The sequence below is a fragment of the Colossoma macropomum genome, unplaced genomic scaffold (assembly GCF_904425465.1).
Source record: "Colossoma macropomum unplaced genomic scaffold, Colossoma_macropomum, whole genome shotgun sequence".
Classification (NCBI taxonomy): domain Eukaryota; kingdom Metazoa; phylum Chordata; class Actinopteri; order Characiformes; family Serrasalmidae; genus Colossoma; species Colossoma macropomum.
The window spans coordinates 11,728,236-11,751,871 of record NW_023494810.1 but is presented as its reverse complement, the minus strand read 5'-3'; the positions used below and the strand labels follow the sequence as shown (position 1 = coordinate 11,751,871).

The 23,636-nt window shown below is 38.2% G+C and overlaps 1 protein-coding gene across 4 annotated transcripts in view; it reads right to left on the bottom strand.

Annotated features, from left to right (window-relative positions):
• Positions 1–380: 380 nt before the first annotated feature.
• Positions 381–23,636, bottom strand: part of raf1b (Raf-1 proto-oncogene, serine/threonine kinase b) — a 34,275-nt gene continuing 11,019 nt past the window's right edge. For all 4 annotated transcript variants that reach the window (XM_036559333.1, XM_036559335.1, XM_036559332.1 and 1 more), the window contains 16 exons: positions 21,068–21,291; positions 20,046–20,161; positions 19,200–19,302; positions 18,803–18,960; positions 14,942–15,034; positions 11,713–11,866; positions 10,697–10,721; positions 10,501–10,607; positions 10,120–10,237; positions 9,304–9,388; positions 8,903–9,079; positions 7,400–7,446; positions 5,959–6,077; positions 5,331–5,462; positions 3,819–3,953; positions 381–1,907 (listed from right to left, as the gene is read on the bottom strand). In XM_036559333.1, the coding sequence (XP_036415226.1) occupies positions 1,767–1,907; positions 3,819–3,953; positions 5,331–5,462; positions 5,959–6,077; positions 7,400–7,446; positions 8,903–9,079; positions 9,304–9,388; positions 10,120–10,237; positions 10,501–10,607; positions 10,697–10,721; positions 11,713–11,866; positions 14,942–15,034; positions 18,803–18,960; positions 19,200–19,302; positions 20,046–20,161; positions 21,068–21,268 (1,911 nt within the window). In that variant the 5' untranslated portion in view covers positions 21,269–21,291 and the 3' untranslated portion in view covers positions 381–1,766. The remainder of the gene's footprint in view (positions 1,908–3,818; positions 3,954–5,330; positions 5,463–5,958; positions 6,078–7,399; positions 7,447–8,902; positions 9,080–9,303; positions 9,389–10,119; positions 10,238–10,500; positions 10,608–10,696; positions 10,722–11,712; positions 11,867–14,941; positions 15,035–18,802; positions 18,961–19,199; positions 19,303–20,045; positions 20,162–21,067; positions 21,292–23,636) is intronic.

The window sequence follows — 23,636 nt, the reverse complement described above, 5'->3', positions numbered from 1 at the left end:
AAAAAAAAATGTTTTTAAAAATGTGCCGCTGTTGTTTCGTTGGTGCATGTCATCCTTTCCTGTTTGTTTATAAACTCAGAAAAACAAGACTGCAATACATATAACAATGGCCATATCATGCACCCTTAACCTATACAATAATAGCCAGACATACCAAAGATTTATACTGTTTTAAAATGAAATGTTCTCACCTCATCCACATGTTCCAGTAGGAGTCAAATTTGGAGCTTTCAGTTGTGTTGGGGAGGAAAAAATAAATAAATAAATGAATGAAAACAGCCACAAGGTGGCAGACAAAACTGCAGTTTCAAAAATCTGAAGGTAAAATTGAAATATTTGCCCTTATGATCAAACTGCACAGCAATTGAGACTAAACCATGTATTTAACTTACTTTTATTAAAATACAAAGCATAAACAGTCTTTAAGTGTACAAGTTAGTGCTTGCTAACGCAATAACAGGTCAAAAATAGATTAAAATCCCTAATAACTTTAACGAGTCATTCATATGTTCTAGTCACTGATTCTTGGAATAAGTACAGCCTCATAAAAACAAACCATCACGGCGACAAATACACTCTAATGCCACAAAGGCATCTCAATTTGATGCAGCGTTTGCTGAGGGTCCATCTGAACTGTACATCCACGTTTCCTTGGTAACAACAATCAATTTGACCTTCAAAAGCAAATGACCACAGTCTGAATTTGCACTTAAAAAATGTACAGCTTTTTACATGTTTTAAACTCCCAGGTCACTGAGAGGAGTTCTGGCTGAATCATCACAAAACATAAAAGCAGATTAGGGCCTTTGTGAAGATCATCACTGATACAGCCAAAACTACAAAGCTGCTGTGCTTATGAGCTCTGCTTCGTGAAACGCTGTCTCAATCAAATCAGAAGTGCTGAAGTTGCCTCCATTGAACCGATCTTTGGGCACCGTGAAAGAAAAATAAACCTGAAAGTTCTCTTATGTTTGTGACGTGTACAAAGCCAAGGCAAGACAAGACTTTCAAAGTGGAATTCCACCAATTTTTCTAAATTCAATGGATGAGATGTCATTCAGAGTGGTTTGATGTGAAATGGTTCATTGTAGAAAAACTAACTGACTTTGATTTCTTTACAGTGGTGGTGACAGGAACCAGGGGTCAACACATCTACAATGCAAATAGCCATTTTATTTTCTTATCCAAAACCACCAGTGAACCTACACAAGTTTTAATATGTGAGTTGATGGTAAAGTGGTGGTAAATAAGAACATGTAAGCTTTCTTTGGAGGACTATTTTGCCTTTAACCCCCTTCATGTACCTCTACATAGATTTACATAGAAAATAGATTTACAATATTGGCCAAAATGTTTTACAGTATCCTGAGAAGAATGTCTTAGGCATGACAACTTTCTATGAAGGAGCTTTTAGCAGCATTAAAAGCATTAGATGTCTGGTTCCTATCACCATCACTGTGAATAATTCTGACTGTCAGTTTCTGTTGAACAGATCATTTCACACCAAATTATGCAGAAATTTTGACACATCTGTGGAATTCCCCTTTAAAGGCCTTTTATAATGAGCGTCAAGGCACAAACTACCTCACTTCAGCCACCTTCACCAAGACTGAAGGCATTTGTTTCATCATTTATGGAGCCAAACTGCTCATGCTTGGTTTTAGAGAAGAAATAAAATGCACTACATATGATTGGCTGTAACAGGAGTTTCCAGGCAGCGTCATAGTTGGGGCACTTTTGTTTGGGAAACAACAAAACTGTCCATTCTAGAAGACATTCAGCTTGGTGGAGGTCAGGGTGCACACGTTGATGTCCTCTGTGTGAGAAGCTCGGTGGAGAGATGGCTCAGAGGCGCTGCGGTTGATTTTGGGCAGCGAGTGCTGCAGCAGTTCTACAGAGGCCAGAATCTGAAGGGCAGGAAGAATATGCATCAGTCAGCAACGCTATTTCAAGACAAGTGCGGCTGAGGCTTATTAGCATAATGCAAATCTGCTAACAGTGCTTGCAATGTAGTGGTTTTATATGCCAGTCAGTCGTACATGACAATTTCACAACCTCTCTTTATGTCTCAGAATAAACAGGCCATTTTTGTTACTCTTATATAAAAGGGCTCGATTCTGAAAAGTACTTACTGAAACTTTTACAAAGTTTACATATTAAAAAAAGCAAGAAAAACCACAAGGGGGAAGTTCTTTTAAGTTGGCTGAACGAAGATCCCAGGTCACTGGTAAGATGTTGCGTGGTGGTGTATTAGTGCATGTTGTGCTGGTCTGAGTGGATCAGACACAGCAGTGCCGATGGAGTTTTAAACACCTCAGTGACACTGCTGGACTGAGAACCAAAAACATCGAGCCAACAGCATCCTGCAGGCAGCATCCTGTGGCCACTGATAAAGAAATAGAGGATGACCAACACAAACTGTGCAGCAGCAGATGAGCTATCGTCTCTGACTTTACATCTACAAGGTGAACCAACAAGGTAGGAGTGCCTAATAGAGTGGACAGTGAGTGGACACAGTGTTTAAAAACTCCAGCAGCACTGCTGTGTCTGATCCACTCGCACCAGCGCAACACACAATAACACACCATCACCACGTCAGTGGCACTGCAGTGCTGAGAATGACCCACCACACAAATAATACCTGCTCTGTGGTGGTCTTGTGGGGGTCCTGACCATTGAAGAACAGGGTAACAAAGTATGCAGAGAAACAGACGGACTACAGTCTGTAACTGTCATTGTTTTATATGTACACATTTTAGCTCAAAAACTGCGACCTGTGAAAATGGTACACAAAAAGCGTTGTTTGTCAAGCCAACTTAAAGGACAATTCCACCATAATGATAGAAACCAGACATTCTAAACATGTAATGCCCCAAAATCTCCCTCACAGAAAGTTATTACATGAAATGGTTATGAATTCACTGCCTGGTGTCAAAGACATTGCTTTACAACAGTTCAGAGAAAAGGTTCTGGCCTAAAACTTTTTTAAAAGCAATTCATGGTAGAGAGATACATGCAAGGCATTATAAGGCCAAATAGTCCCCAGTAGAACCTTTTAAAAATATTTTATCATCATTAACATAACATAAAATGTCAGAACTAGGTTCACTGGTGGTTTTGGATACTAAATAAAATAGCTGTATCTGTGTTGTAGACGCAGTGACCTGGTTCCCATCACTACCACTGTAAAGAAATCTGAGTCAGTAAGTTTGTCTCCAAATTAACCATCACTCAATAAACAACTCTGAATCAATCATTGAATTATGCAGAAATGTGGAAAAACTGGTGGAATTTCCCTTTAATTGGGTTTTTCATGACGCCTTTTAAAAAGAGACGCTACATCGGTTGCAAACGTGCCTATAGGCCTCCTACTGTGCGGCTGAGGTAGTTGCTCAAGTGAGATTTATTGGTGTAAAGACTTGCAAAATACTATTCTGATGAGGTAACTTGAAGGTGAAAGACAATTTTAAAAGACTAGAGTTTTACGGCCGTGCTAACGGATGCATTTATTAGCCTGGCTAGCAGTCAGGATTTGTTGAGCACTGTAGGAATTCCCAATAGTTGTGTAGTATATTTGTTTAAAGCATGCAGGTTACTGTATCGTGATAACACTGACGAATGAAAACAAGAAAATAATACAAAATCAGGAATTCTGTCAAATCGATGAGGTTGAGGGACACTATTATAAAATACTAACGTAAAAAATAACAGATTAAATGCTAGTTTTAGGCAAGGCCCTTTGAAAAAGGAGTTAAAGCAAACCAAACAAGCTTATTCCATTTTTTTGCGGCTAAACCAGAAAAGATAAGGATAATTACTTGAGGGAACAGCGGCCTGTCGTCTTTGGACTTCTTGATGCAGTCAGCTACCAGCCTCTTCATGGCTTTGGGGCAGTTTTTGTACAGCTTGCTGAGGTCTGGAGACAAGTATCCTCTTCCTACCATGAAGATGATCTAACAGCGAGGGACATAAAGGACTGTTGCATCAGACAAATCAAGTTAAAGTTTATACTAGCACCATGTGTGATCTTTGCCAGGAAACATGAAGTGGGGGGAAAAAAAAAAACAGTACCCTTTGCCAAAAATATTGCACCCTCCCCTGGGCTTCATGAGAACAATAAGTGCAAGGCTAGGGCCATGAGCTTGTGGTTTTTCCTAAGGAATGTGCGAGGGAGTCCACTCGGCCGCAAACAACCAAACAGAGCTGGAGGCCGCAGTACCCAGCAGTGTGGTCTCAGTGTGAGTCTTTGGGTTAAGGTGTCTAAATTTAGCACTGGGCTCCACAGTGACGGCCCAGCCAGCACTGGCTCTGTGTGAGTTACATCTCACCAGCATACGGAGCCGCTGCTAACTAACCTCCCAAAGTACTACTAAGAGTCAATATTAGCCAAAAGACACAACATACAGTATCGTTCAAAAGATCAGAATCAATGTTTTCAGTTATATAAAACTAAGTTTGTGGCAGTATGGTGTATAAAACAATTCTAACAAAACTATATATATATATATATATATATATATATATATATATATATATATATATATATATATATATATATATATATTTATATATATATTAGTTTTAAATTTGTCCGAGTAACGAACTATTTATCATTCCATACTGAGAAATCTGTATAAGGCGAATTTAGTTATAATAAAACATATAAAAAATAATAACATTCAGAATGGCAATCAAATTTCAAATATAATGATCAAAAATAAAATATCTTTATGAATAATACATATATAAATATTTGACAATTTTAGTCAAATAAAATTTCAGGTTAAAATCCAGTTTTTAGAGGCATCTGTAGAAGATGTTTTTTGTCCCACAAAACATGTAATCTGACCGGGCTGGTTCAAACTTTTGCATATGGCTGTTATATATCGTTGCAAAAATATATCACGACCCAAAATCTTGTATCTCCATTTTCATATAATTTTTTAATAACACATTATATATCATTTAAAAATGCCTGCTGCCATTTACATTGCATAAAGATTTCATGATGAATGTAAAATACAACTGATTAAAATCTCATTTCATTAACAAATTGGAAGGTGAGAATGTTTTTCCTTCTCCTGTAAAGTTTAGCACCACTCCCATCAGCACAACAGTCATCATTTTTATATTATATTAAGAGCAGAATGTTTAGGTAACGTTAGGTTACTCTGCTAAAATATCTACAACATTCAACATTTTATAAATATTTGTGTCTCAGCATCAGCAGATATATACATGAAAAACATCGCATATCTGGATCAGAGCTCAACCCCCATATCTGTGCACCCCTAATGATGAAATGTGTTAGAGGTCACTGACGTAATTACCTGGTCTCTGTCTGCGATCATAGAATACGGCAGCTCCCCAGTCAACAGCTCGTACAGGACGATACCGTAGGAATACACATCTGATTGGAAGCTGTAGGGGTTGTTGTCCTGCATGCGGATCACCTCAGGAGCCTGGAGCAGACAAAGTGTCTTTAACTTGCATTACACAGACATTAGTGCTGTAAGACATGCTTTGCTTTCACTTTCTAATATGCATATATATATATCAGGATGGGTAAACACCACTATTTATCAAATCCAAACACTGTGCCATTGTGCGCTGTTCATTGTTGAACAGTAAGTCTTCAATACATGCACTTTTCAGATGATCTGAACACATAATAATGATTTACTACAAGCAAGCTAAGCACCATCAAGCATTATGCTAAGTCAAAGCATCACATTCTTCGATCATTTTATACCTGTATCTGCAACAATACTGGCTTTAAATTATTAAAAACAGTGATTTCAACCTTGTAGTGTAGTGAATGGTGGTGTATTTCTGCATTTAAAGCAGGAACTAAACATTTATCCCACTTAAAATATTAACACCTATCTGATCAGACTAGGTTGTAATCAGATATTTGTGGCTCCACCAGCTGATGGAACGGGATGTTTTTCGGCCTACCATCCACAGGATGGATCCTGAAGGCTGCTCCACTTGATGGGAGCCAGTCCACCTCATCTTCACCGTAGCCAAACCGAAGTCTCCGATCTTCACTGTTAAGCCTTCATGTAGGAAGATGTCTGAAGACGCTTCTTAAGGAGGAACAGAACTGGCAGAGCACCCTGACTACCTCAGAACAAACATACTGCACTACAGAAGCACTGTGGCTTGGCTGGACGTCATGGGAGACCTCACTTAAGAAACAGCTTGGCAAAAATAAATAAATAAATAATTCTCACACTTTTCCACCCGAATGTACGTAAGCAGCCACGACACATTTGCTGACTGAAGTTTGCTTTTTTTGTTCTGCTCCAGAGCTAAAAAGCTAATGTAGATAACACAATTTTTACATGTACACAGTTTCCTCCCTCACACCAAACGTAGTCAATCAGCCAAAACATATTCATTTCCAGTTTGCTTCTTTGCTTCATGCTTACGTTTGCTATGAGGCTAATGCAGCTAACAGTTAACTGAAGCTAATAAGCTTCAATTAGCATTGTGCTAACTGCATGCCTAAATCGTCATACACTGGAGCTGTAAATAGTTAGCGCTGACAGACTTGCTTGTGTGGTTTTTGACACTGTATAACATACTGCATGTTGCTTAGCTAAAAACAGTAGCAACCATCTTGTAGCCTGAATTTTATCGATGTTTTTGTCCATTTCTGTCATAGTAATTTCAGAAACTACATAAACAAGTTTTTTTTTTTTGAGATTACTGAACAACTCGACAAGGTTTGAGGCAAGTATGTGATGATTTAAGGTTAAGTTAGCACTATGCTAACTGAAAGGTGTCAACTTCTGTTTTTTGTTAGTTATTAGCCTCAAAGCTCCAGTGCAAAATGCAACACTGAAAAAATTAATAAATACATTAACTGATTCATTAAAATGAATACATAAACACATTTTACAAAACTCTTGGCTATTAAAATCATCTTAAAATTTTACTCAATATTTCGTAAAGTGAGATTGTTGTAAGGAAATTGTAAGATGAATTTACATATTTCTAGACATTGTTTTTACTTTTTAAATTTGAAATCATTTTATCCAGCAAAACTGTCTTATTGGAAGATAAACTCGCTTGTTTAAAAGTAACTGTTTCTTGAAACATGAACAGAATGTCTAGAAATAGGTTGAATTATCTTTTAACTCTCTTACCACAATCTAATTAATCTCATAATGAGAAATATTAGATATACTGACTAGGTTTAAGCTGATCTCACTTGCCAGGTTACAAAATTTTTACAGTAAAAAAGTAAACTTTGGGTACAACACAAGTCTTGGCTGGCTGACTACATTTGGAGTGAGGAGGAAAACTGTATAAATTATTATTTTACTGCTATTCCTTTAAGATACATTTAATAAGCAGCTAGACACTGTAATAATGATATTTTCAAGGATACTGTTTGACTTCATGTCCCGGTGGATGATATTCTTTGCGTGCAAATAGCTAGAAAGATAGAAACATTGGCATCTTGAGACACAGTTGCACTATTCAGCACTGTGTGCCTCATGGCTTTTTGTAGTGTGCCATATTCCCACTTGCATCCCATTCATTTTGAACCCCAAGCACTGACCAAAACCCTCTATGTTTACATATAAAACACCCCTATTTGGAGACACTGTGAACTCTTGTCCCATGTCTAAAAATAGGTGAGTTTATCTGTTGATGGGATGGAAAAAGTACAAATTTAACCTGATATGGCAAACACAAATGCTGCAGACTGATAAAATAAGTGAGCCGTACTCAAAAATGACTCTCCGGCTCATTAATCGTGGGGCATAACTTCAGCACAACTCTCAGAGCTTTACAGAATAACATGCTAACACGTTCGGATGAATATTCATGTCTGTGCTGCCCAGCCCGGTGTCTTAGAGGGCTAACAATTATGGGACAAGCAATTTTTGCAAAGCAAGTAGTTTTGAATGAATGAAGAACTGTTTATTGTGTCTATCATAAGAAAACTCCCCACAATCTCAAACTTATTCTAAATCTTCAACATTTGTTAACTTAACCAAAAGGCTTGCTTTTTAAAGGGTCCCATATCATGGAAAAACAAATTTCCTTCACTTCAAAAGGAAGGAAGGGATTCAAAAGGGAGTTTGAAGTGATTTGTAAACACTGTCGAAGTTTCAAATTGTACCATTCACTCAACACACTATACAGCCTATGTATGGAAAATAAGCTACCAAAACAGCCTGTTTTGAGTTCATTGTTATTAATGTCACAAAAACAAACACATTTACTCATATCCACCTATTCAGCCTCCAGCATTTTAGCCACCCATTCATGCTGAAGTTATAGGTGTGTTTCAGCTCTTTTTGACTGGGGCACAATACAGGGCAGCCAATCAGAACCAAGCTCATTTACATAAGTCAGTCTTAAAGTCACGTAAGAAAAACAGCTCGTTTAATTCTAAAGCACAAAGAGAGGTGAGAAAATGGAAGTGCAAAAAATAAGTTAGAATTTTTTGTACAAAAAAAAGAAAATAATGTTATAAGTGGACGTCAAAGACGATATTATCACTGTCCAAAGAATGACAAGCATCTCCAAAATGTTAACTCTACAGGACTTCCTACAATTTTTATGTAGGTTAATGTAAAAAGGCTTTATTCCAAGAGTTTAGGAGCATTTCTATTGGCCCATTCATCACAAAGGTTGCGTTCAAATGATGTAGAATAATAAATCAACAAAATTAAGATGTTTTTCTTTGATCAGTGACGATATGTTGGACTACAGGTCCTTTAAAACTTCCGTTGGTCGAATGGATCATAAAATGTCGGAACAACATAAAGGCAACTTGCCTTTTTCTAATGGTTTAAAAATAATAAAAAAAAAAGTGCTGATATTTCCAATGAAAGCTGTGACTCAGTACTCTGACCTCTGAAGACCCTCCCAAACTCACTCCATGCCTTGAGCAGTCTGCCTGGCAATGTCGATCAGCTGGAACATCTGCAGATTGGTCTCTTGTACGTGCAGGTGTTTGTAGAGGCTGCTTCCCTCACACCACTGCGTCACGATAGCCAGGTTGTCTTTGGTCATGTAGCCCATGAATAACACAATGTTGACATGCCTGGTTTTCCTGCAGTGTAAAGGAGTATTTTAACTAACCTATTAGTTCACAACATCTACACTGGCATCCAATGATTATTAGCAACGTTGACATTTCTACTAGAACCTCTGCTTAACAATGTAAAATATGGATGAGTTTGAGGTGATTTATTTAAGGCTGAAGAGATCATGTCCTAGAATACTGCTGTAGAACAACTCAAAACATGTCATTCATGCTTCCTTCATCTTTCTCACCTCAGCACTGCCACCTCATTACGAAAGGCCTGAAACTGCTCTGGCGTGGGATCTGTGACCTTCAAAATCTTCACAGCCACGTCACCTGAAATATGTGCATGTGTTAATGAAGGTTTTTATTCGCTGTGGTCATAAACATATCAGCTTAATAGAGATAAAGGCAAGACTTTAAGTGCATTGGGTCCGATTCTCACCTATTATAATAGAAACAAGCCAGCATATTTATACAATTTATATAATGTAGTTTATATAATTTCATATGTATTTGATCATAACATGATGGTGATTTTTTTTAAAACTAGATCTTCACCCTCATTTCATGTTCAGCAAGCACCATCTTATAGGATAATTTCACTTTTTTTTTTTTTCATTTCTGAATAATTCAAATCGGAGAGATGCAATCCAAGTCATTCAGAGAGGTTTGATGTGAAATGGTTCATGGCAGAGAGCTATTACTTTACAGTAGTGGTGGCAGAAACCAGGGCAGTCAAATATAGCCATTTTATTTACTATCCAAAACCACCAGTGAACCTACACGTGTCTATTGAGTTTTAGAAAACCTTAGAGGGCCAGTATCTAGTACAGTTTGGTAAGTCATCTGTTAATTGTCAGGTTCATTGGATGTGTTTGACTAGAAGAACTACCAAACCACGCTGAACACCAGCCCTCCAGGAGCAGAGTTGTAACCCCTCTTCTAGAGGCATTAAACGACTCAGATGTCTGGCTCCTGTCACCGTGAACAATTCTGATGTGGTATTCTGTTTAATTTCTTGGAAAAATTGGTCGAATTCCACTTTAAAGACTGATTGTACTTACCATGCCACTTCCCTTTGTAGACTGTCCCAAAAGACCCTGAACCAATTCGGGAATGGAGGACCACCTCACTGGCGTCTATCTCCCAGTAATAGCTGGAATCTCTCTTCTCTCTGGGCCGCTGAGGGACACCAGGAAAAAAAAATTAAAATGACCAAAACACACAGACGTCATGTACTAGATATTTTGAAGTACACAGACTCAAGTTACAAATTAAATGCTTTAATCTGTATGATTTTTTTTTTAATTCTCTTCTAGCTGTGTTAGCATTTTTGGCATAAATTATACTAATTTACAGCTATTAAAATGGACTAATACAATCTTACAGAAAACAGGAACAATCCCTGAGCTTGATATGCAGGTAAAAAGAACACGGACACTCACTATTCTGTTTTTTTCCTGAGTATTAGATGAAGGTGCCTTCTCCCTGTGAACAGGTGCTGGGGTTTTGGACTGAGACCAGCCTGTTGGACTGAGATTAGGGGGGCTCCCTGTTCATTAGAGGGACCAAAGAGAGACAGATGTCACAAGCACATCAGGGTTTTAATATTAAGGTTTTTACTGAAAAACATCTTCTTACCTGATTCCTGCCTTTTAAAGGCATCCTGTAGGGTAAAGAGAACAGGGTGGGGGATTTAGTTTGTTAGGTTGCTAAGCAAGGATGTTAATATACAGTGGAAGTGCATTAGATCCAACTGACCTATCCATGCTCCTCAGACAAAACTATTCTTTCATAGCTAGCTGATCAAGCAATACAGGACAGTGGCAAAAATGCATTGAACCAAAATTTGAGTAATTTGTTTGTTTAAACGCCCAAATGTAGGGCACCTTATTAATTTGAAATGATTCTAGGATAGACTGCACATATATTTTGTGCTGAAAATCAAGTTTTTTTGAGGATAAGCATCTGATTGATAGGCTAAGCAGGAAGTTTACCAGCTTCAGCTGTGTAAAGTGGAATTCCACCAAATTCTCAAAATTATTAAAGAGTTTAGATGGAATCAAAGTCATAAAGAGTGGTTTAGTGTAAAATGTTCCGTTCTTGGGAACTTGCTGAGTTGGAAACGTTCACAGTGGTGGTGATGGGAACCAGATGTCCACCTTTAAAAGCTCCCTCACAGAAAGTTAAATGGGAACTGATACGCTGCCTGAGACATTGTTTTATGATATTTTGAGATAAGATATTGGTCTACGACTTGTTAAAAGACATTCATAACAGAGAGGTAAATGCAGGGCTTTGATTTTATTTTTTTCCACTATCATAAACACTAAATACAAAAACTGAGAAGAAACATGTAGGTTCACTAGTGGTTTTAGATAGTAAATAACATGGCTATATTTGTGCTGTAGACATCATTACCCCTGGCTCCTATCACCACCACTGTAAAGCAATAAGTTGGTGAAGTTTGTCTACAATAAACCATTTCACATCAAACAACTCTGAATGAGTCTGTTTACATCTAAATTATGCTGAAAGCAAAAAACAAAAAAAATACAAAAAACAGGGGAATTCTCCTTTAACACTGCTAGATGGAAGGCAGAGCAAGATGTACAGCAACCAGACTGTATTATTACAGTGTAGAGCTGATTCATTACCTCAACTGCACCCCCGTCCGCGGGCAGGGTGGTGCTGACCATGTGGACATTAGGAGTAGAGGTGGAGCGCTGTTTCTGCGATAGAGAGCCTTCGGCGGGCGGGGCGGGTGTGATGTAGTTGAAGGCATGAGGGGTGGAGTGTCTATGATGCGTGCTGAAAAAGAACAGTTTTCAGTGGAGAACAGCTTCTTTCAAGCAACAGTAGTGTATAAAGTTCACTAGATGCTCAGAACTATCCAGGCAGCTCTTCTGATTAATGAACCCAGCTACTTCATTGGTGCACCCATTGCTGACACAGGCATGCTCAATGCCAAGCGTGAACTAAAGGAGTGTAAAGCCCCCCAGCACTGGGCTGTGGAGCAGAACTGACTTCTCTAGTGTGATGGAGCTCCATCCAATACCTTTGGGATGATCCAGAACTGACCATCCAACACGAGTACCTGACCTCACTAATGCTCAATCAAATCCTCACAGCATCTGGTGTAGAGCCTTCCCAGAAGAGCAGAGGCTGTTACTGCAGCAAAGGAGGACAAACTCACTATTAATACCCTTCATTTCAGAAGAAACGCTGGTGTCTACAGACCTTTGGACACACAGTTCTAAAAAAAAAAAAATCAACTCATCCACTGGACAACACAGCACAAGTGAAATACAACAGTTTAGTTCTCATTTTAAAGAAGAAATTCCTAACGGTGAATGACCATCCAAACTGATTCATCTGCCTTCATGAATTGGAGATCTTCATGATCTGAAGACCGATTAGACGCCTTTCATTTGTGCTAATGCTTTTCCACTGCCTCATGTGCTCAGTAATGACTCCTCTACTAACTTCCGGGCGTCTATTTCTGGTTTAACAGACACACCCCTGGGAAATATTGCATCTCCATCCCACTGAAAGCTTCAAGTCCTTGTCACTGCTTGCACTGTTTATGTTTTAACACTACATTCCTTGTGGTATCTGCAAACCTGCTTTGTGTAAAGCACACAAGGCAAAATCGTACAGCTTTTATTTGCTTGTTTTCATGTACATTACAAGTTGCTAACAAAGGAGCAATTACTTTCATGATGTACACTAAGAGGTCAAATTTTATTGCACACCTTATAGTTATTTGCTGAGTTTAACGTACTAGGAAAATATACATACATTATATATATATATATATATATATATTATATATATATAATATATATATATATATATATATATTATATACACACACACATATATATATACATATATATATATATATATATATATGTGTGCAACTTTACGCAATAGCATAAAAGTGTGTTCTCTGTACAGGTTGTGTTAACTTAGAGAAATCAACAACATGTAATTTGAATGTAACTTGAAAATTAAGTATCTACAAAGCATCTAAAGTGGACTATCCAAATAAAGTGTTGCCCAAAAATGGCTAATATATGAGATAGAATATGAATATGAGAATCTACTAAAATTGTAAATGGTAAGTTTTTACAGTGAAAAGCAACAAATTGTAAGTCATACTGTAATAATTAGCATATTACATATCCCTAAAACACATTACTAGAATCACATATTTGCTTAATCATTGTGCTGTGATAGACAATGTGGCCTCCAGAAGTGGAACTGACACATTCAGAGGCATTTGATGTTAAATTGAAGTCAGAACCACCATTGCTATCATACAGACTCTCTGTTGAGTTGATTTTTGCCATAATAATTCAAGGTTGATTCAAAGCTTGTTCCTTGTTGATAGTCATGTTTCTTAGTAAAGATGATAGATACTAGCCTGTGCTCCATTCTAACCTTTCTTCACACACACAATTAAAAACACTACAGTATTTCTAAGAGGACAATCTTTTGGACACCGACCAAGGCCAGGCATTCCAGTGAAACCGCCTAGAACTGTCCTCATAGCTTGTGAGTACTCCCTGTCCTCAGTTCTCAACCTGCTTTACTTGTCTGCCGCATCTGATAGCATCTATCACAACACCACATCTCTGACTTGGGCATCAGGAACTGTGCCCGCTCTTGATTCTCATCAAGTTTTCAAGGTTGAATTTTACCAAGTAGCCAGGAAAGAGTCACGTTCAACACCTTACAACTGGTGTTCCTCAGGGGTAAGTTCTTGGCCCACTCTTGTTCTCATTGCATATTGAATCACTTGGCTCAGCGACCACACAGCTTTTCTCACCAATGTTATACTAACTGAATTATCTTTCTCTCATGTCTCACAGAGGACAGCAGAGCTCTTCTTTAACATCTCTTCTGAATGGAGACACACCTGAAACTCTTCATATGACATAACTGCAAAACATTCTCCAGCACTGAGCATTTCAATGACTATCAATAATAGATACCCTCAGCACTCACCGCATACACACTGCTAAGAATGTTTACACAGCCAACTGTCTTCACATTACATTTATTGACCTGGATCCTGCAGATTCCTACTTCACAACATTAAAAGAGCTCATTTAAGAGTGGACTAATAAAAGTCCCCGCAGTTTTCTTTCATTTGCTGCTGTCAGGAAGCACAGCAAATTATTAAAATAAACGTGTGAAGGCCAGTATGTTTATTGGCATGACATTACAGGAGTGCTTTTCAAGTCAGCAGGACTCCTTGCTGTTTGTAGAAATTTAGCATTACTCACTCTAAACAGACATATTTGTCACGTTATGGTTTTTTAACTTTTTTTTTTTCTGGCAACTCTGACTGTCCTTCCAGTTGTCTGTTTTTACTACAGGAGGTATTCATTTCCCCATCCAAACTCACCACCTGACCATTCCAGGATATACAGCTTCAACTGGGTAGTTTTGTCTAAATTTCCTCAAAAAGACTTCAAGGTAAGGACGTGTATTCATTTATGGACTTCAATAGCTTTGACATTTGCATTTGGCAGACACTCTTATCCAGAGCAACTTACAATTAGATCATTTTACACAGGTAGCGAAGGTAGTGTTAGGAGTCTTGCCCAGAGACTCTTATTGGTATAGTGTAGGGTGCTTGCCCAGATGGGAGATTGAACCCCTAACTTTAGCACAGAAGGCAGAGGTGTTATGCACAACACTATACCGACCACGGCTGAATATGGTGTATATTGGCTGCCTGAAAATGTTTTCTTCAAGAAATTCACGTAAACAAATCAGGTTTCAGTTGTCTTTGTATGTTAATGACATTCATCAGCAACAAAACTAAAGATGCTCCAAGTGCCGAGCAAATGCAGAGAAGGAACAGATACTAACCTGGCAGGAAACCGGGATAAAGAATCTCGCATTCGCCGAGATGAGAGAGGTGGTAGAGAATGAGCTCCACCTTCTCCAGGTGTGGGGAACAGCCTGAGTGAGGAACAGGAAGATGAGAAGGACTCAATCAACAATAAATTAACAATGATTAGTTGGTACTTTACACATTTTGCAGAGTAATGCATCATTTAATCCCATCTTTTTACAATAAAGTCTTTTAGAATTTTCCGAAAGCTGTGCATGTTTTGCAATAATAATCCGACTTATAGCGCAAACGGAATAAAAGACGTCACGTATATACCTCAATCAGAATAGACTAGTCTGATTGAGGCCATTCGGAATACAATTCCTACACCTGCATCCGATTACATTCCCAATCGGAAAGTTGAAGTACGTTCTGTGCCTGTGTGTCATGTCATAATGTTCAACATGGTAGAAGCAGAAACTGGCCTGCAGAGGAGGCGAAGTTTATGCTTTGATCTTTAAAAGACGGTGGTGGGACGGACGTCCAGCTTATGTGTCTCAGAACACGACGTCTTCCTCTCGCCCTTCTTTAATAAGGACATGTGAAGCACGTTTTCCTGAGTCTGACATCATTTTAAAGTAATTAAAAACACAAGCGCTGCTCACTGCTGCTCGTCTCACTCTGACTGGACTCACGTGATGCTGGTTGTCATGGTAACATCTACACTAAGTGGTTCTCTACGCATGCACGTAATTTTGGATCTGATTACTTGTAGTGTGAGGGTAAAACAGTCAGATTGGCAAAAATCTTTGCATGTAAACACAGCCACTGTCTCTGATTGCCAGGTTAGTCACCAAAATAATCTGTAAATTACTACTGCAATCAATGCACAGTCATACAGGCCTCATGTTTAATTCTGCTGTTTTGCTCCGAGCTGAGCTTTCTGCCTTGACGGTTCACATTCGTGTTTGTAAGTGACCCAGATCTTCATAAATGTCAACACACTGAAAGGAACCACACCGCACTCAGTCAGCCATTGCTGATATGCTGCCTACACTAGATGATGACAACAGCAATGTGAATCTGTTGGGGTGGGCTGGAGGTTAGGGCAGTACTCTGACAGTCATTACAGTCATATGATCACATATCGAACATCGTTTTCATATTAAACCTCACAACTTTCTGTCAAAATGAATGGACCAATAGGAATGGTTCACAATTACCTAGAATAAAATCTCTTTACATTAACATAATGAGGAACATTTGCTTTCCTCTCTTATAAAGTTATCATTTCGGTGCTATAAGATTCCGTTACGACAACAGTATGTATCCAATCTAGGACCACAAACCAAAGCGGCTCAAATCTGATTTTTGTGTTTACAGAGCTGTGAAACCCCAAAAACAATCAGATCTTTGTCATATCTCGACACAAAATCACAACGATTTGTGCTACTTCAACCCTGTAATGTAAACACATCATGTTACTAAACACATCATAATACTGTCATTCAACACACTATAACCTGAATGGCAAGTAGTATCTGCTTAGCATCCAAATAAATGCCAACAGTGCCTGAAGCACAAAAGACCCACCAAAACAGAGGCCTATAATAGAGTTACATTTGAAGAACGCTGAGCTACCGCAACAAAAACAGTATAAAACCAGTTAGTCTTGTGGTGCAACAAAACATCTAGCCTTCGGCTGACCAGCATCAAACATCTGGAACTGCAGCACAGAGAGCAGACATACTGTTACTTTTCATGTGAAGAGAGGAGTTTCGGAAGAAGAGCAAATGCACAGCAGAACAGCAGCCAGTGGCACAGTCATCAGAAGAACGGCCCATTGTGCCAGGCCTCAGCTTATTTTCATTGATGGGTATCTGCGGCCTGTGACTAGGGTAGTTGAGACTATATGCAAAACTCTTCATGTGCACTGCTGACATGTATTAACATCAACAGACTGGACTAGACTAAAAGGACTAGACTAAAAAGTGGCAGATTATATTGTTTTGTCCTCATGCAGAGCACACAAACATTGTGCTCACTTTCATTCCTAATAAACCTCAACTCACAGGGTTTAGTTTGGTTTTAAACATCATTTAATCATGTTTAGATTTTTTGTAACCTTGTACATTTTGGCACTGGACAATATAATAACTGGATTTTTTATAAATATAATTGATTTTTGCTAGACAGCCCAGCCCAGAGGGCAAGTCTAGTGTCACTGTTTCTTACTGGGGTCACTAATTGACCGACTGCCTGACGTTCTTTGTTGAAACACCAATACCCGTCACTTAATCCTAATAGACATGGAGGGTGGGTAATAGAAAACATGCTGGATTTTATAAGAACCTTGAGGGAACCTTTAGGGACACCATGTAAATGCATCTGGTCATTGTTTAAAATACGTCTGCCAGTAGTTGATTTATTTGTTTGCTCAATCAGCTCATACAGATATTGATCAATGGACTCAATATTAATCTCAATCGATCAGTAATCTTTGAACGTATTGTCCTGAATGATACACTGTATTGATTTATATATGATACAGCAGTAGGGCTAAACAATTTGGGGAAAATGTCTAATGGCCATTTTTCTGCATAATATTTAAATACAATTTAAATTGTGGTCATCATCTATAAGGTATGAGGTTCAGGGCTAGGTTGTTTTTTTTTGGCCAAGAAGTTTAGAATATCCACTTTTTCTTGCTTTAGGCTTAAACCCTGAATGCAGTGTGCCAGACTGCCAGTAAGTGTGGTTGTGATGTCACAACACACGGAGGTTTGGTTGCCTCTGGTTATCTACAGGCAGCTCACAAGATCTGTGTTAATACGTCGAAGAGCTGAATTATCAAACAAAAGCTTAAAGAACATTACATTAAAACATTTTGTGCAGTTAAACACCTGTTATATGCCTTTGCTTTAAAGAATGCACATTGTTCCCTATATTTGAATTTAAGATGTATCAAACTTAGTGATATTTCAACTGCATGTGTGCACCTTTTAGATGCTGCCTGATTTTGGTCGGCTTTTTTAAATGCAAAACAGGCTGGTTTTGTGAAACTATCTATGTTTTGAGTATGTGAAAAATGAGATTTACGGCCGAAAGAACGCAGCAAAAGCAAACAAAGGGGTAAACCTTGAGACTTGACAGCTATAACACGCAAACGCTTTGAGACAAACCGTAGGTGACGCTATACATCTAATTAAATGAAGCAAAGTTATCGCCCCATCACTCATCCTCTGTTCATGCAGGGCTAATATGTGATGCTAAACGAAGAAAGAAAGTCAAAAACACATTAATTTAACTATGTAAAGAGTGTTTATTTGAGCTCAGGCTGTGTCTGACTTCAGCTGGACAATGTTACCTCGCAGTATAAGCAGTGATATTGAGCTAATTTTTACTCTTTCGGTACATGTTCACCAGCATGTAAACCGAAAGAGTATTTTGATCTCTATTTTTAGAATCATCACTTTGTAAAAAGTGTACCAATGTAATGTCAGCTAGCTCAGGGGCAATAATGCTAGCATTGTTAGTGTACAAGGTAGCACCTACAGAATGGGAGCTTTTTGCTCACATTTTTTATACTCCAGAGATAAAAATTGTACATTTTTCTGACTATTCATGGTTGAGTAACTTTAGACATTCGTGTGAAGGTGCGTGTAGTCCAATACTATGCTAACAACAGTCCTAAAGTCTGCTAATTCAGACTTAGCTAGCTAAAGAACTAGCTAAATACGTCTCCACTGATTTACACATGACCCCGCAGTAGATACAGCACAAGAATCGAATTATCAAACAAAACCAAGGAGGTCATACTTCGCCAATTTCATAGCATAACGTAGTGTGAAAATTTCACAGTCTAATCATGCAAAAACTACAAAGCTCAAACTTACAGGAGCTGTCGAATGTTGCTCCAGTCAACACACATGGTGGGGACTTTGGTGCTGCAATGCTCGTGGAATTTGTAACCGCATGTCTGACATCTGAAGCCATGCAAGAGAAACTTCTGGCATATGTCACAGAAGGCCAGCTTCAGAAACGTTTTTCGTACCTGTGAAACGTTCGGAAAAATTCACAACATTACAAATTTAAAGCAAAACACTACATTAGAAGTTGGTGTTCACAATCTGCATCATCAGATATTCACTGACTGCAAACAAGTCGAGAAATATAAATTGATACAAGGTGCACCATGAAGGTCTGACACAACTTTATTATTATTTTTAAGCGCCGTCAAGTGATTTCCGGCTCCTGCCGACCGTATGGACAGTGTTTTTCCAGAAAACTCACAAAATTGTGCGTAGTCAGGGGTACATGATCCAAAACTTCAACCAGCAGCTCTTCTCCTATGAGTGAGGTAGAATCGGTGTTCCAATCCATACGGGATTTTTTGCTTTAAAAAAAAATGCATTTGCACATAATTAGAATGCCCATTACACAAAATTCACTCAATATGGCAAAATGCTTTATTGCATACAATTCCAAGTAACTTCCTGTATCTATACATATATATTTATGTACATATACGTATATGTACATAAATATATGTGTGCATATTTTGTTCATTTTCATTTAATACATTCATCATATCTGTTTTAAAATACACACAAAAACAGAAAATTATTCAACCAGGTTTCTCCTTCTCTGTGGTATCTAGGTAGATACAGGCAAGTCATCTCTCCCATTGTTTAGGACTTTAGGGAAGGCCTTCTGGAGGTTCTAGATACATTACTGACTGTGAGCATAAGCATCAGCTGTAGTTGTCAGTTGACTCTGCTACACACAAGCTCAAGTATGTGTTATTATCTGTTACAAGCTTCACATGCCCATGTTTAATCTAGAACGGCCTAAAAATATTCATGTGAATTGCCGTTATCTTAACGTCAATAAGCTACTGGAATCCTAAAGGGGCGCTAGCAGAAATTAGCATTATCGTGGAGGTGAGTTTTTTTCCTTGTTTTTGACTGAAATAATCTTGAATCTTGCAGGAAGTCAGAAATCCAGGAAGAATTATCTACATGGTCCTACATAATAACTCCCAATAAGCTAATCCACAAACATCAACCGACTATTGACTATCGACTATTGGACAAATATACTGAAACAAAGCTGCTTGGATGGCTGTAGACAGTTTACCTTTTAGGCTGTTCTGGATGGAGCCTGAACACAGCACAGCACTCTGGCTGAAGCCCTCGAACTTTGAGGGCTTTGATGAGGCAGTTGTGCAGAGTCATACCCGGCCGCACGCTCACCTGAGAGAACGGAAATGACACTAATGCATCAGATCAGCATTTATAAAGTACAGAAATGAGTCTTTGTAATGATAAAAATGCTTAAAGCAACAGTTCAGTGAAAAATCAAATGTACACACATTTCCCCCTTATCCAAAATGTAGTTGATCTCTTATGATGCTAATGTAGCCAACAAGTAATGTATGCCTAAACCACAATGATTGGCTTACGTCTAACATGAACTTATGTCTATGAACAATTTTGTTTACTTATTTTTTAGATATAGTAGATTTTTATAGACAACAGTATGTCATACAGTGTCAGAAAGTCTATTAGAGATTATTTAAATGACTCAAATCATGAAAAAAAACTATTTTTCTCATTTTCTTTAAATAAGAGTTTGATTTTGTGTATAAACATTGTTGAGTTTAACAATGCATTGTTTATTCCATACAGTGCATTTATGGAAATTAAGCTTCCCTTTGAAATTGTTACTGTGATGTCATGAAAACCAATACATTTACATACATCTGCCTATTCAGCCTACAGCAGTTTAGCCCACCCACTCATGCTGAAGTTAAAAGGAGGGTTTCAGCCTGTACTGCTTTTTAAACAAGGCACAATAGATATCATATTGTATTTTAAAAATAAAAATACAAGAAAAATGTAAGATGTGGGCCCCTTAACAACTTAAGGCATGCAGTTTACACAATGCCAGCATCCTTGCTTGTTAACTACATTAAACTCATAGCTCTTACATAAGGGGGAAAAGTGCATACATTTGGTTTTTGGCCAAACTATTAGTTTGAGAAAATGTACCATAAGAACACAGCACCCAGACTTATGTTATAGTGCGATTTACCATCAATATTAATCAACTTGCTCAGTATATTGACACATCCTATCAGCACAAGATGGGAAGCTTACCACTGTGCGCTGCTTGTTTGGCAGATAGACGCGAATTGTGCTAGCTTTGGAGGAGTCTGGGATTTTTCCATCATCCGAGGAGCGTCGCTGATAAGGAAAACCCTTGGTAATGGTGGGAGACATGCAGGTATCATCAAACACAGAGTCTTTCAATCCAAACCCATTACTTAGGGTCTTCCAAGCCCCTTGAATGTGCTCCATTAGGCTGGAAAGTGGATCTCAATCTATATGAAAAAAAATTAAAAAGTGATCAGTACATAAAGATCAATAAATAAATGCCACAAACACAAATAAGACATATAAAGACTACATATGCTCACTACATAGTCAACACTAAAAAACTGCCAGTCTGTTTAATAAATATAATTGGCCCTGGATGGAAAACAGCTGCATATGAAGAGAAACATAAACCATTCCCTAAAAATGAAAATGGGATGGAAAAACAGGCCCCACAGTAACTTTACAGGCAACATACAAATTCACTGACAAGCAACCTGCCAAGTAGAGTCCAGAATGCTCCAAATTACTGTGAAAAAAGGGAAAACTGATCCAAATTGGCTCAATTTACCACTATATTCTATAAGAACCACACACTCATCATTACAGCCCACTGGACAGCACAAAACAGCTCAAACTTACATTTCTAGGAAAACATAGAACCTAAACGTTACGTAGAGATTCGTTAAAGGGTTCATATCATGGAAAAACAAATTGTGCTCCCTTTTTTTTGCAACAGTTTCATATGTAAGCATTGTTTCCATATTTGAAAAAATGCTGAAAAACTTTTTTGAACTTATTTCTCATGTCACAAGAACCTACTCATTTACATATATCTGTCTATTCAGCCCACAGCAGTTTAGCCCCGCACAAAACAGGGTAGCCAATCAGAACAGAGCTCAATTACATATATCAGCCTTAAAGTCACAGTAACAAAGCCTGTTTAATACTAAGGGATGAAGACAGCTTGGAAAACGGTCACTTACAAACTAATTCTGACCATTTTTTAGCACACAAACCACACAAACGTTATAAGCAAAGACAAAGCACAAGCAAAACGTAGCATATCGGCCCCTTTAAACTTCTTCTTCATACTCACACATCTCAATTCCAAAAATGTTTCTTTTAATAATCATAAAACAGTGTATGTCCCATCAGGGTCGGATGCAGGAAACGAGAAAGAATGCTGAAAAAAAAATGAACATCCGATAAAGTCCCTTATTATTTACGTAAATTTACGGTAACATTCTTTCCAAATCTAACGTGATCTGATGTGTTGCTCCAAAGAACTCTTTCTGCCACAATGAAATAAAGTTTAGAGGAATCCACACACAAACCAGCAAACCACAGCAACACAAGCTGCAAACCACTTCTTCAAAAATAGTTTTAAAATGTTGTTTGTCATTCTCACCCAGCGCTTACCTCTAAAATGTTTCTGAAAGCTTGAGTATGTGAAGCTGAGGCTTTATGCCAGTCATGTCACCTTGCAGTCGTGTAAAAATGTGCAGAGCAATGCAAGAGAGCTTAATCATCAAGTGCCCGCCATGAGCTAGACGAGAAATGTTGATAAGGTGATTGTTATCACGTAAAGATGGTTAGACTAGCAGAGCTATATCTGATAAGATGCCTTCTGGCCACTTTCAAACAAAGGCTTAGCCGTGCTATGAATTTTTTCAGTATGTGTTTCAGTGCAAGGCTGAGTCTTATTTCTTATACTTTCACTCCATTCTACAAGCGTTCTACCATATGCTCTGCAAACACTTCCATCAGCTCCTGCAGGATGACAGTCAGGACTTGACAATATATTGCTTCTTAATTATTATCACAATATTAGTCTTTGCCATACTGATCACAGAAGGTTCCATAAAGGGTCTCACCAGCTATGATGTTTTTTACTATGTGCTGCGAGAATCCTGACCAATCACAGCTTAAGGAATCACTAATGAAATACTCATGTAATCCAACAAAAGTAAGTTACTTTTGTCTATCTGTAAACATGTCATATTTTGTGCATTTTTAATTTACTGCAAGGAGTATCATATTTCCAAAATGTAACAATATAATTGCTATTCTGGTGCATCCAATACTGGGCACAAGTCATTGACTACCATTTCATTTAATTTCCAGACAAAACAGCCATTAAGTACAAGTTACTCAGGTGATCTGTCTAATGAGATTAGATTTAAGATAATCCACTTGCATCAGGAAGGAGAGAAAAGTCAATTTCCAAACTGGACTTCAAAAAATGATTAAAAGCTGGAGAAAAAAAAATGAGACTCCTAACAACCACCCGGACGACCTGCTAGACACCAGAACTGCCCCCATCAGATAAACTGCACTTAAAGCTTTCATCTTTGAGAGAGAGGAGAAAATCAAGCTGCTTCAGATCTGAAAACATCCACAGGTGTTTCTGTCCATCCTTCCACTGTGAGAAGATGACTCAGCGCTGTGGGTCTGAAAGGATATGTAGCTGTCAAGAAGAACCTCACTGAGAAAAGGAGATAGACACATCAAACAAAGAAGCTGAACAATGGACTGACCACCCCAGAGTCCAGACCTCAACATCACTGAA